The sequence below is a fragment of the Ovis aries genome, chromosome 9 (assembly GCF_016772045.2).
Source record: "Ovis aries strain OAR_USU_Benz2616 breed Rambouillet chromosome 9, ARS-UI_Ramb_v3.0, whole genome shotgun sequence".
Lineage (NCBI taxonomy): Eukaryota > Metazoa > Chordata > Mammalia > Artiodactyla > Bovidae > Ovis > Ovis aries.
In genome coordinates this window covers 76,627,699-76,640,730 of record NC_056062.1, presented here as the reverse complement: position 1 = coordinate 76,640,730, position 13,032 = coordinate 76,627,699, and the positions used below count along the sequence as shown (strand labels likewise).

At 46.7% G+C, this 13,032-nt stretch overlaps 1 protein-coding gene across 5 annotated transcripts in view; it reads right to left on the bottom strand.

Annotated features, from left to right (window-relative positions):
- Positions 1 to 5,402, bottom strand: part of SNX31 (sorting nexin 31) — an 85,111-nt gene extending 79,709 nt beyond the window's left edge. For 4 of the 5 annotated variants that reach the window (XM_012184048.5, XM_027973169.3, XM_027973172.3 and 1 more), the window contains exons 1-2: positions 5,233 to 5,402; positions 5,061 to 5,135 (exon numbers count right to left, since the gene is read on the bottom strand). In XM_012184048.5, the coding sequence (XP_012039438.4) occupies positions 5,061 to 5,135; positions 5,233 to 5,298 (141 nt within the window). In that variant the 5' untranslated portion in view covers positions 5,299 to 5,402. The remainder of the gene's footprint in view (positions 1 to 5,060; positions 5,136 to 5,232) is intronic. The other variant, XM_027973171.3, reaches the window with a different exon arrangement.
- Between the last annotated feature and the right edge of the window lie 7,630 nt (positions 5,403 to 13,032).

Sequence of the window (13,032 nt, the reverse complement as noted above, 5' to 3'; positions counted from 1 at the left end):
GGAATCAGAGAATGGCATCTTGTGCAATTAAGGGGGCCTTCCCAGACGAGGCGGAGCTTGAGGTGACCCTTGAGAAAGGCTGGTCTCTAACCCACAGCCCAGTAGGCAGAGGCCTTCTCAGGAGGGGGAAGTGAGCCAGGGAGTGGCAACTGGCCAGCTCATGAGAGCAGACGGTCTGAGTCGGGGAAAGAAGAAATATCAGGTAGGAGCCAGACTGAGTCAGCACCTGGCAGGGAAGAAGGCTGAGCCAGTGCGGAGCCCTCCTCTCGCACGGAGGATCCTTTGCAAGGCTTGTCAGCATTGCTATGACTGATGCCAGCAGGGCGTTTCCAAAGAGGCAAGCATCCTCACCACAGAGTCCAGCCTCATTTACACAGGATGGCCAAAATGAGCCAATTAAAGGTTTCTTTCACAGATTTAACTCCCCTTGAGGGAGGTGGTGCAGGCAAGGGCATAGATCAAACCGATTTTATTCATTTAGAGGCACAGAAAGCAGTCAGGTCAGGGAGCTCCTGTGGCAGAGAGACGGATAACACTCAGCAGTGGAAGGGAAGCTGCCAGAACTTGAGAGCCTCCGTGGGAACCAGGCTGCCAGCCATGACTTCAGAGAGCACGGGTCACAGCTGACCTCTGGGAAACAGCCATCTTTCCTCAGGTCAGTCTTATATACATTAGCCTCCCACAGAAGGGGCAGGGGCCACGTCACCTCAGTCAGGTTCTCCTTCTCAATTGCAGAGGGCTTCCCTGGTGGTTCAGATGATAAGGTATCTGCCTGCAATGCAGGAGGCCTGGGTTTCATCCCTGGGTTGGGAAGATCCCCTGGAGAAGGGAATGATTACCCACTCCAGTATTCTTCCTGGAGAATTCCACAGACAGAGGAGCCTGGTGGGCTACCGTCCATGGTGTCGCAAAGAGTTTGACATAACTGAGCGACTTCCACTCCACCAATATACAAAATAGAAATCCAATTCATAAATCCAAAAATCACATGTGCTAAAAGTCAGAGTCTTCACTTAATTTAACATAGTGCTTGCCATTTAATAGGTACTTAGTAAATATTCTTAAGTAAATGAATAATCAGTTAATCCTATTAAGATGAAATTTCTGTTCTATTGTGATGCAGAACTTCCAAATCAATTGGAAATAAACTTCTACTCACCAAACATACACATGACACACACATTCATAAACACAGATGGGGACTTTATATTGTCTCCTTTTTTATTGTGCTCAGTATTAACATTAAATCAGATTAAGAATTCTTAGCCATTTCACATCTTCCATGGAGTAGGAAGAATAAAAACTGCTTAGAAGAGGCTGAGGGAAGTCAGCCAACCTTTTGGTCTCTGAGTTAGGGTTGCCAGATAAATTAGAGGATGCCCAGTTAAGAGTATCTCAAATATTACAGGAGATATTCTCGTACTTTGCCAACAAAGGTCCATCTAGTCAAGGCTATGGTTTTCCAGTGGTCATGTATGGATGTAAGAGTTGGACTATAAAGAAAGCTGAGCGCCAAAGAATTGATGCTTTTAAACTGCGGTGTTGGAGAAGACTCTTGAGAGTCCCTTGGACTGCAAGGAGATCCAACCAGTCCATCCTAAAGGAGATCAGTCCTGGGTGTTCATTGGAAGGACTGATGTTGAAGCTGAAACTCCAATACTTTGGCCACCTGATGCGAAGAGCTGACTCATTTGAAAAGACCCTGATGCTGGGAAAGATTGAGGGCAGGAGGAGAAGGGGACGATGGAGGATGAGATAGTTGGATGGCATCACCGACTCGATGGACATGAGTTTGGGTGGACTCCAGGAGTTGGTGATGGACAGGGAGGCCTGGCGTGCTGTGATTCATGGGGTCACAAAGAGTCGGACAAGACTGAGCAACTGAACTGACTGATACTAGACAAATGTTTGTTATTTATCTGAAATTCACATTTAACTGAGGATCCTGTATTTTTATTTGCTAAATCTAGCAAACTTTCTTGGACTTTTCATCTATAAAATGGAAGTAATGATAACGATTGCAATGCCAACCTTATAGGGGCTTCTTGGGCAGGTGGAATAAAATCTTATGCCAGGAACTCTAAGGACAGAAAGCAGATCTTGTTGTCTGGGACTTGAGGTGGAGGGAGGGGATCAAGGGCAAAGGGGACAAGGAAACATTATGAGTGTGGAAACTGTCCTCTGTCTTGATTATGGTGGTGGTAGATTAAATATATTTATAATTCATCACACTAGACACATACAGTTGGGGAATTTTATTATACTATGCTTAAATAAGCTAAAAAAAATATTAGCTTAGGATGCAGTTGTTTTTCTGATAGTCTGTTTTTCTGATATTTTGCCAACTTTGATAAGGAACCACAAAATGGTTAGAGCAGGTTCCAGAGATCAAATCTTGGCTCCAACACTTGGAGTGGTATGACCTTGGGCAAGTTGTACCTCAGTTTTCTCATCTGTTAAATGGGGCTAATTATAATCGCAGCTCATAAGACTGTTATAAAAATTAAACACAATATTACATATAAAGCTCTTGGCACCAAGCTTAGCACAGAGTAACTGTTAGTTATTGTTCTAAATTAATAATACCAGTCAGTTCAGTTCAGTTCAGTTCAGTCGCTCAATCGTGTCCGACTCTTTGTGACCCTATGAATTGCAGCATGCCAGGCCTCCCTGTCCATCACCATCTCCCGGAGTTCACTCAGACTCACGTCCATTGAGTCAGTGATGCCATCCAGTCATCTCATCCTTGGTTGTCCCCTTCTTCTCCTGCCCCCAATCCCTCCCAGCATCAAAGTCTTCCAGTGAGTCAACTCTTCATATCAGGTGGCCAAAGTACTGGAGTTTCAGCTTTAGCATCATTCCTTCCAAAGAAATCCCAGGGTTGATCTCCTTCAGAATGGACTGGTTGGACCTCCTTGCAGTCCAAGGGACTCTCAAGAGTCTTCTCCAACACCACAGTTCAAAAGCATCAATGCTTCGGTGCTCAGCCACCTCCTAAGATCTAAATAGTTTATTTAAAAGGAACTGTTCCTACAGAAAAGGGAAACAATGATACATGTAAGATGGTTGGAAAATGGCTAAAGAAATCCTCACTTTAGAATTTTGAAAAGCAAATAGGAAGTATTCATCAGTATCCACTGGATACTCTACAAAAGGCAGATTTTTGTGGAAATAAGAAGAATTGGCTTTGCGTTTCTGCTTCAGGGCCTCCTAGGATTTGATAGGTCTGAATTTTTCTGAAAACAAGCATCTTTCTGAGTTGGTTAAGGAGGGCTCGACAAGCTTCTGCGTCAGTAAATACTTACCGAGCACATAACTATGCGCCAGGTTTTCTGAGAACCTGGATTCTAATCTTCACAAGAGCCTTGTGAAGCTGACATCCACAACCACCTACCTGATCATTTCTGAGGAAAAAACTGGAGGTCAGAGAAGAGGTGAGGTGTCCAGCCAGGAAGTGGTCAGCCCATCTCTCCCTTCTCCTCTCTGCCGACCCCCGCTTTTCACCTGTAATGGCCACCTTGCCAACCCGACCTAACACGCAGGGAGGCAGATGAGGGTGGGAGGTGACCCTCATGTTCACCCTACACCTGCCTAAACCAACTATACTGTCTCTTCCTTTGAGTTCCCCATCTGTAGTCCTCCCAACTCCCCAGGCAGGTTTCAGTCACAAGTAGCTTGTTATCCTTCAAAAGTCTGAATCCATGCCCTTTTTATTCAGCCACTGACGGTCATTCCTGAGGACCTGCTGGGTCACAGGCACTGTGTTAGGTGCTAGCAATTCAAAAATGACCACAAAAAGTCACAACCACATTACACCTGTTTCCCCTGAATCCAGAGAATCTTAGTCATACCTTGAAAATGGGCTTTTCCAACACACTGGAATGTATGAGGAAGAAGGCTCACTTTAGTGATGTTTTTATAATAATATAATAAAGGAACTGAGCTGTTCATCAACAGAAAACGGTCTTGAAAGAAAATATGATCTATTTACTCACTAGAAACCAGAGATTATCTGAAAGGACTCTCAACAAAATGTTAATATCTATTGCCGAGGCAAGCTTTTTTCTTTTTCCTTTTTTTCTTTCTAACTTTAGGTATGTGTTCTTTATAATTGGGATACAAAATCTTAAAAAAAAAAAAAAAAACAACTGCATAAAGGTGGGGGAAAGGTTAAGTTCATTTCCAAACTTCTATGTACTCCTCTGACCCACTTTGATGATTTGTAACACTTCCTTGTTAGGAAAACAAAACCCATTAGGCCTGGTTAATAAATCAGTCTGCATGCTGGAAGAAAGTGTCATCAGGACATTAGAGTGAGAAACTAGAGTGGAAAATGGCCTACTAGTTTAATAATTCCTGTTTCCTGGCTTTCCAGTCTGCCCATATTTAAAGCCTATGAATACCTTCCTTTGAAAACAAAAATAGAGACACACCTTTTCAAAGGGGGGAAAATTAAACTCTGGGAGAAAGTGTTAGTCACTCAGTCGTGTCCAACTCTTTGCAACCCCATGGATTGTAGCCGGCCAGGCTCCTCTGTCCATGGAAATCTCCAGGCAAGAGTACTGGTATGGGTTGCCATTCCCTTCTCCATGGGATCTTCTCAACCCAGGGACTGAACCTGGTTCTCCTGCATCGAAGGCAGAGTCTTTGCCATCTGAGCCACCAGGGAAGCCCAGTACTCACATCCCAGAGACTGAAGACTACACCTCCTTGATCTAGACTTGGTTTGCTCATTTTGCACAAGGATATTGTCTTGGCAAAACAACTGGCATTGAAATGGAGCCCAGGTTGGGCTGGTGAGGATCACCCGCCTGGGGTGGGTTGGATAATTAATTACCTAGAGGGCATCCCACCTCACCTCACAGCCCTAGGTGATTAGACCAGGTAACGTATTCATTGAGCTATATGCCAAACAATTCACGATTAACCAGTTACCACGACCCGGATTAGGAGCCCAAAGCCCTCAGGAAGTGCGGTGTCTTGTCACAGTCAAGCATCCAGAGCCCACGGGCCACACTGGAGTCGGGAGGGCCGGCTGGGGCCAGCCTGGATCCTCTCACCTGTTCGTTCCAACGATGCAGCTGGCTGTAACGCACCTTGCAGAACAGAAACCCGTCCAGGTACACGGAATACAGCTGGAAACAGAGACATCAGAGTCCGAATCAGCCGAGGGAGTGAACCCCTGCCCCCGCCTTGTCCCTGCCCGCTCTCACCCCGAGCCCCCTGACGCACCACGTAGCGGCCCCCCAGCGCGTCGGGCCGCTGCTGGGACACCGGGATGCAGAAATGCATCTTCATGGCTCGGGCGGCGGCCCGGGGCGGCGCTGGGGACCAGGCCCGCGGCGGCGGCGGCGCGGTCCTCGACTCTGAGCCCCGCGGCGGTGGGTGCAGCGGCGGGCCCCGAGGTCCGCTCGCCTCGGGTGTCCTCAGGTGCGGCCCGCCTCCTGGTCCCCGCCCCGCTCCGACTGGACCACTCGGATCCCCGGAAGGGAAGGAGGCGAAGCGCGGCCACCGTCCACGCCCCACAGCCAGTCTGCGCCCCAGGCGGGGCTCCAGGTGCTCCGCAGACCCGGGACGGAATTCAAATAGACGCTAGAAAATGCCAGTGCCCGCCTTGGGCCAGAGGCTTCACCCTGGGGTCTGTGGACTGCCGGCGGGCTCTTTAGGGAAAAATGTACATGGATGGGTGGGGCGATGGAATTCTTCTGAGAAGGTCCTGGGTTCCATCAGACTTTCGGAGGGGTCCTTGGACCCACGAAAGTTACAAATAGTTGCTCTGGCGGCATGGATGTCGGGTGCACCTGCCAACCGCGCAACTCCCTAACTACTCCCCACCCCGCCCTGGCATCTCAGGTTCCTTGCTGGGCCTTAGGCGGTGGGGGATGCACAGCCCAGGAAAACCCTGTCTTCAGGTGTGAGCTCCAGGGCCGCATTCTGATCTCTGTGGCCAGCAGAATGTCCAGGCTCCCTTCCATTGGGTCCATCATGACAGACAGATCACACTCAGACCCACCTTCAGACTCCAAATGTTGACATTTTTTTTTGCAAGTCAGTGTCCTGATAAGATTGAAAAACATTGTGTCCCATTGAGAGCCAACACTGCCTGCAGTACGCTGTGAATTAAGATTTTCAACATATGCCTACATCTAGTAATTACCCTGGGCTTCCCAGATGACTGACTCAGTGGTAAAGAATCTGCCTGCCAATGCAGGAGACTCAAAAGAGGTGGGTTTGATCCCTGGATGGGGAAGGTCCCCTGGAGGAGGAAATGGCCACCCATTCCAGTACTCTTGTGAGAGTACAAAAATTCCATGGGCAGAGGAGCCTGGTGGGCTACAATCCACGGAGTCACAAAAGGGTAGGACTTGACTTAGTGGCTAAACAAGTAATTACCCTATGACTAGAACATTTGTATTACATTTAGTATTTTGTACTAACATTTGTTAAAGGTAATACTTAAGATATGCCATATGCCATAGTATTTGCAACACCACTTTAGTATTTTTTTAAATACTAAATATTTTTCCTTAAAAAGAAAAAAAAAAAAACCTTTTTTCCTTTAATACACTAGAAACCTAATCAAATGGAAGTGGTTTGGGCCACTCTTGAACCCCAAGAAGCCCTGATTTCAAACGTGTCAGCACCCAGTTAGCCGGGTTCCCCTAAACTCTTTGGTCTCTGGACTAACCATCTTAAGTTCTTTCAGCAGTCTCTCATTTTAGTTGGAAAGTAATCCTCCTAATTCTCTTATTTTAGTTAAACCAAAATAACATTCCTGCTGCCTGCTCATCAGGGTGGAGGGTGGAGGGAGAGAGAAGTTCCACGCGTGTCTGTCATAGGTGGGCCCTGGGCTCTCTCCTCGCTTCCTGTCCTTTGTGTGTTGTGTGTTAAGTCAATTTTAGTCATGTCTGACTTTTGGGGACCCCAGGGACTGTAGCCCGCCCAGGCTTCTCTGTTCATGGGATTTTCCAGGCAAGAATACTGGAGTGGGTTGCCATTTCCTCCTCCAGGGGACCTTCCCGACCCAGGGATTGTACCAGCATCTCTCAGTTCTCCTGTACTGGCAGTCAGATTCTTTACCACTAGCACCACCTGGGAAGCCCAAGGTGGACACTGGGCTTCATCCTGTCCTTTATCCTCCCATTAAGTCTTCCAGGTAAACATGAAGAGTAACATCCTACCCGCAACAGGCCAGAGAATGAGGTAGCTTTTCCAAGTCACAGATCACTTTTTCATAGGTCCAAATAGTTTATTCTAGAACTTCAGCAGAACCACGGAAAGCCCTTTAAGATGGTTATCACTGGGTGAGAACTGACGGCCTGACGTGAGAAGCCGAGACAGGGAAGGAGCACAGCACCGCTGAACCCCCGTTGGTTCCCACCGGCTTGCTGGATGCTGGGCTGTGATGTACATCACGCCGTTCAATAGCCCCAGTAACTTGGAGCTAGGAACCTGTTCTGCTTTTTCAGAAAAGGGAATTGAGATTTAGAACCCTGGAGTTAGGGAGGCTGTAGAAGGCAGTGTGGCTAAGAGCGTGGCAGTAGGAATTTATATCCCAGCTCAGCAGCCTCTCACTCAGAGGTCTTCGCATGTGAGTGGATTCTTTGTAAAAGTGTTTATTCATTTATTTTTGGCTGTGTCGGGTCTTAGTTGCCGTGCGTGGGATCTTGCCTTGTGGCATGCGGGCTTCTCTCTAGTTGTGACATGCGGGCTCGTCAGTTGCCCTGCATGTGGGATCTTATTTCCCAACCAGGAATCAAACCCATGTCCCCAGGGATCAGACCCAACCAGGGGTCAGATCCAGTGTTGGAAAGTAGGTTCTTAATCACTGGACTGCCAGAGAAGTCCCTGGATTATTAAAGCGTGTACTTTCCTTCTCTGAAATCATGTTAACTACGCTACCCACTTCAAGAGGACTTTCCTTCCAGGACAGATGGGGCTCAGGGTTTTTCCTTTGCCTGTGGGCCCTATCTAATGTGGAGGGCCACTCTACAGCAAGGCCAGAGGTGTCCCTGAGCGTCCCCTTGACTAGAGGCTAGGTGTACACTCTGGGATCTGGTCCAGTCTTCAGGCAGCAATGTGGAGCGCCCTGGTCAGGTTCCTCCTCCTGGGGACTTGCTTCTACCTGTAAGGGGCTTGGGTCCTGGCTCAACCCCCAGCAAAGTGCAAACAAGCCACTTCCTCCCTTTAACTTATGTCACACCTGAATCTGAGAACAGGACTGGCCTCTCTGTAAGTCCCTGCCCTCCTCCATCCCTGATCTCTGCCCCTGACAGGTCTTTCTTTTAACTGAAGGATAATTGCTTTATGATATTGTGTTGGTTTCTACCATACGTCAAATAAATCAGCCATAGGTACACATACATACCCTCCCTCTTGAACCTCCTTCCCACTTCCCACCTCATCCCACCCCTCTAAGCTGACAATCAGGTCTTAATCACTCATTGTCGATGAACTTTTTTTTGCTGGAGTATTTTATTCCCAACTTTATTGAGATACACTTGACATCTAACATTGTGTAAGTTTAAGGTGTGCAATGTGATGACTTGATACACATATATATTGTAAAATATTACCATGATAAAGTTAATATATCTATCACTTCACTTAGTTTTTTTTTTTTAGTGAGAACATTTAAGATTTACTCTGTTAGCAATGTTAAAGTACATAGAATAGTATTATCAACTATAGCCACCATACTGTATATTAGATTACCAGAAATTTTTCATCTTAGAAACTGGAAATTTGTACCTTTGACCACCATCACCCATTCCTCCACCCCCAACCCATGGCGATCATCAGTCTATTTGCTCTGCGGCATGCAGAATCTTCCTGGACCAGGGATCGAACTCATGTCACCTACACTGGCAGACAGACTTCTAATCACTGGACCAACAGGAAAGTCCCTTTTGCCCATTTTTAAATCATAGTGCCTTTTTTTTTTTTTTTTTTGCTAATGAATTGTATAAGTCCTTTATTTGGGGTATTAAGCCCTTATCAGATATATGACTTGCAAATATTTTCTCCCATTTGGTAGGCTGCCTTTTCATTTTATTGATGGTTTGCTTTGCTCTGCAGAAACTTTTAGTTTGATGCATCCCCTCATTTATTTCTGCTTTTGTTGTCTTTGCTTTTGGAGTCACATCCCAAAATTCATTGCCAATACTGGTGTCAAGGAGCTTACCACTGATGTTTTCTTCTAGAACGTTTAAGGTTTTGGGTCTTACATTCAAGTCTTTAATCCATATTTAATTGGGAGGGATATTGTGTTAGACAGTGGTCAAGCTATCCCAGCACTGTTTATTGAAGAGACCAGATGGCTACTTTTCAAGGGTGCCTTGTGGAATCTATGCCATTTCTTTACCCCCATGACCTTTATGATTTTTAACTCAATGCATTTTTTTAAGTAAAGAAATTTTATGCTGCTCTTTCTGAATCAATTCTATATTGTTTCTAAGGGGTATTTTAATTTACTCTGTGCCTGGCACATGGTAGGCATTTAACAAAAGCTTAACATTCATTCAGTCAAGGATGACTTATTGAATGCCTCCTATGGGCTGGGCATTACAGTGACAGATTTCAGTATCCTAACCTCACAGACCCTACAGGCTAGTTTATGGATTTTTTTTTTTTTTAAGGCAACTTCTATAGTATTACCAAACAAGTACACATTTACTGCTTTTTAAGCTTTTAAAATGTTATTTGCTTATAGTTCCTTATCCTGTTTGTAATCTTTTTGGTCCTTTTATATATGGAATCCACACTCTTTCTGAGGGTATGACTAATGAGATTGAGTTTCCTGCCTCTCCTGAGTCCACACCCTTGGGCCTCTGAGATGGGCAGTGCAGTGGGCTCCATCAGAGAGCCAGCTGGGTGGTTCATAATGACTGGTGCTCTGACGTATGGTGTGGGAACCCATCCGTACATACGTGCCCTCTCCTCTTATCTTATAGCTCAGTCTTTGGGCACCAATGGTCAAAGCCATGAGCCATATGAACAAAGGCACTTGAGCAAGCATGCAAAGAGTTTCTGGGTTGATGGGCGCATTTTTGAGCAAATATACTAAGGTATAAAAGGCATAAGATGAGGGGTGTAAAATTAAATCTTCCCATCTTATTTTTCTTCATTTGTCAGCATTCTCTTTAGCCCCTTGAGGTTCAAACAGGTGAGTTATAAAGGAGAACTGGAGAGCTTGGGCTGTGTGTCTCTTTCTGTCTTGACTCTGCCCATATTGAGCTGTGTTGAGAACTTGAGAGGACCACAGAACTATAGAAAACATAAAAGCTGCAAAGTTATACTGAGTCGTTATGAAATATCCAGGGCTCCTAGGTGATTTTCTGATCTGGAACCCCTAAACCCAGAGACTGATTGTAATCAGTTGAATAGTGTCCTCGCAAAATTCATGTATACCTGGAACCTCAGATGGGACCTTGTTTGGAAATAGGATCCATGCAGATGCATTTAAGGTAAGAGTCGAGATGAGATCCTGCTGGATTAAGATGGTTTATCCAGTTGAAGTGTCCTTACAAGGCATGGAAAAGGCCACATAGACATGCACACAGAAAGTCTTGTGGGGAGACAGGAAGAGAGTAGAGTTTTGCTGCCACAAATCAAAGAATGCCTGGGGTCACTGGAAACTGGAAGAAGCAAGGAAGTATTTCCCCATGAAAATAACAAGACAGGCTAACGTTATGCAGTGCTCACTCTGGGCCAGGCGTGACTCTACGTGTTTACACATACAAACCCACTTAACCCCTGTTACAACTGCATGAGCTGGGTGCACTTGTCACTCCTGTTTACAGGAGACCAAACTGAGTGCACGGAGTGGAACCCTTGTCCGGAGTTACACAGCTTGTAAGAGGAGAGTGAGGATGAAACCCCTGTCTCTAGAGCCCTTGCTCCCCATCACTTCTCCAAACAAAAATAACTTTTCAGGTGGTACTTGCTCATGGAAGGAACTCTAGAAAGTCAAGGGCCTTCAGATTTGGGGCACTGACATTAGGAATTGATTACACTGTGGATATGAAACTGCTGGGAATAGGGCGTTGCGGAAGCAAGCCCATCAGGGGGGCCTGTGAACAGGCTGCCAGTAAGTTCAGCTCTGCCCCAGTGCCTCCCAACGCCACATCAGGGGCTGGGAAGGAGGGAGGGGCAAAGGACTGACTGCAGGGGGGGCCCTGATGCCTGGTCAGGGGAGGCAGGCACTCAGACTCTGAAATACCAGCATGCAGTGAGTTCAAGGACAGAGAGATGCCTGGTGCACAGCAGCAGCACAAAGAGGGGACCCTGACCCAACCAGCGCAGAGAGAGGCGGGAGGCAGAGCAGACTTCCTAGAGGAGGAGAGCTTTGCCTCTTTTGGGGAGCCTTTCAGGACAAAGTCAAAGTCAAAGCATCAGTCGTGTCCAACTCTTTGCGACCCCATGGGATGCTGGAGTGGGTAGCCATTCCCTTCTGGAGGGGATCTTCCTGACCCAGGGATCGAACCCGGGTCTTCCGTATTGCAGCCAGATTACTTACCGCCTGAACCACCAGGGGAGCCCCCCTTTCAGGACAAGGAGAAGTTAACTGGTGAGAACATTCCAGGAAGGAGGCAGCAAAGACCAAGGATGATTGGGGAAAACAAACAAATCAAGCAACTAAACCAAAACAAGAAGTTTATTATTATAAGGAGGCTCAAAGAGGAACATGTTGAGACTGGCGAGGGAGGCAGGCAGGATTTGAAAGGCACAGCTGCTGGGCCAAGGAGCTTGGAGTCTGTCTGGTAGATGAAGAGCCACTGGAGTTTTGTAAACAGAGAGAGGGTGTGGTGGCCGTGTTTTAGATGGGTCACTGGTGACTGCACCACCAGAGGCAGTCAGACCAGCAAGGAAGTCTTTGGCCAAAAGAGATTCTAGATTCCTGTAAAGTGCTCCTCAAAACCTGCTCTAAGAGTCTGGGGTGAAGCTGCTTGTGACAGTCCCCTCCTGGGCTGTCGACACAGTTTAAGAAGTCTGCAGCAGAGGAACCTGGAGCTGTTTGAGGTCTTCCTGTTCACACTCTGAGGGGTGGCATCCCAGGAAATGCTGTCCTTGTTCCAGAGAAGACAGGGCAGTGTTCACAGGGATAGATTTAAAATCTGAAGGAGTACAGAACAAACTGGGCTTCCATGGTGGCTCAGACAGTGACGAATCTGCCTGCAATGTGGGACACCCAGGTTTGATTCTTGGGTCAGGAAGATCCCCTGGAGAAAAGAACGGCAACCCACTCCAGTATTCTTGCCTGGTGAATCCCACGGACAAAGAGCCTGGCGGACTACAGTCCATAAGGTCGCAAAGAGTCAGACATGACTGAAGCGACTGAGCGCATACACACAGCACAAACTAGATAATTAGCAATGGTTCTTGTTCTCAAGCAGCCAAGGGATATCAGTTGAAGGCACTGATAACTTTTATTTGACTCTAAGCTGCTCTGTAATCCTTGCACAAAATGTTGCAAAGTTCGACTAGTTATACCTGATCCAAACTCTAGAGTAATTTGTGGGCTCTATTTCCTTTCTCTTGGCTCCTCTCTCCATGTGCAATGGTTGCTCCTAACAACTGTCTGCTGATGTGACCGCTGTGTTCTGGTCTGGTAGCCAGGTGTATGGGAAGCAATGAACTAGGGATTGACTTTTGAAGATACAAGGGTGCAAGAGCAAACATCAAACATCTACATCTAACTTTATTATTAATGATGACTCCTAGACAGACCCCAGTTCGATTCCTGGGCTGGGAAGATCCGCTGGAGAAGGGAAAGGCTACCCACACCAGTATTCTGGCCTGGAGCATTCCATGGACTATGTAAGTCCATGGGGTCACAAAGAGTTGGACACGACTGAGCGACTTTCACTTTCCCCAGACAAAAGGATGGCCTGGCACTGTACATCATTGTTGTTGTTCAGTCTCTCAGTCATGTCTTACTCTTTGCAACCTCACAGATTGCAGCATGCCAGCCTTCCCTGTCCTTCATATCATCATATCTTGCAGTAGACTCAATGCACTTAAATTGTGGGG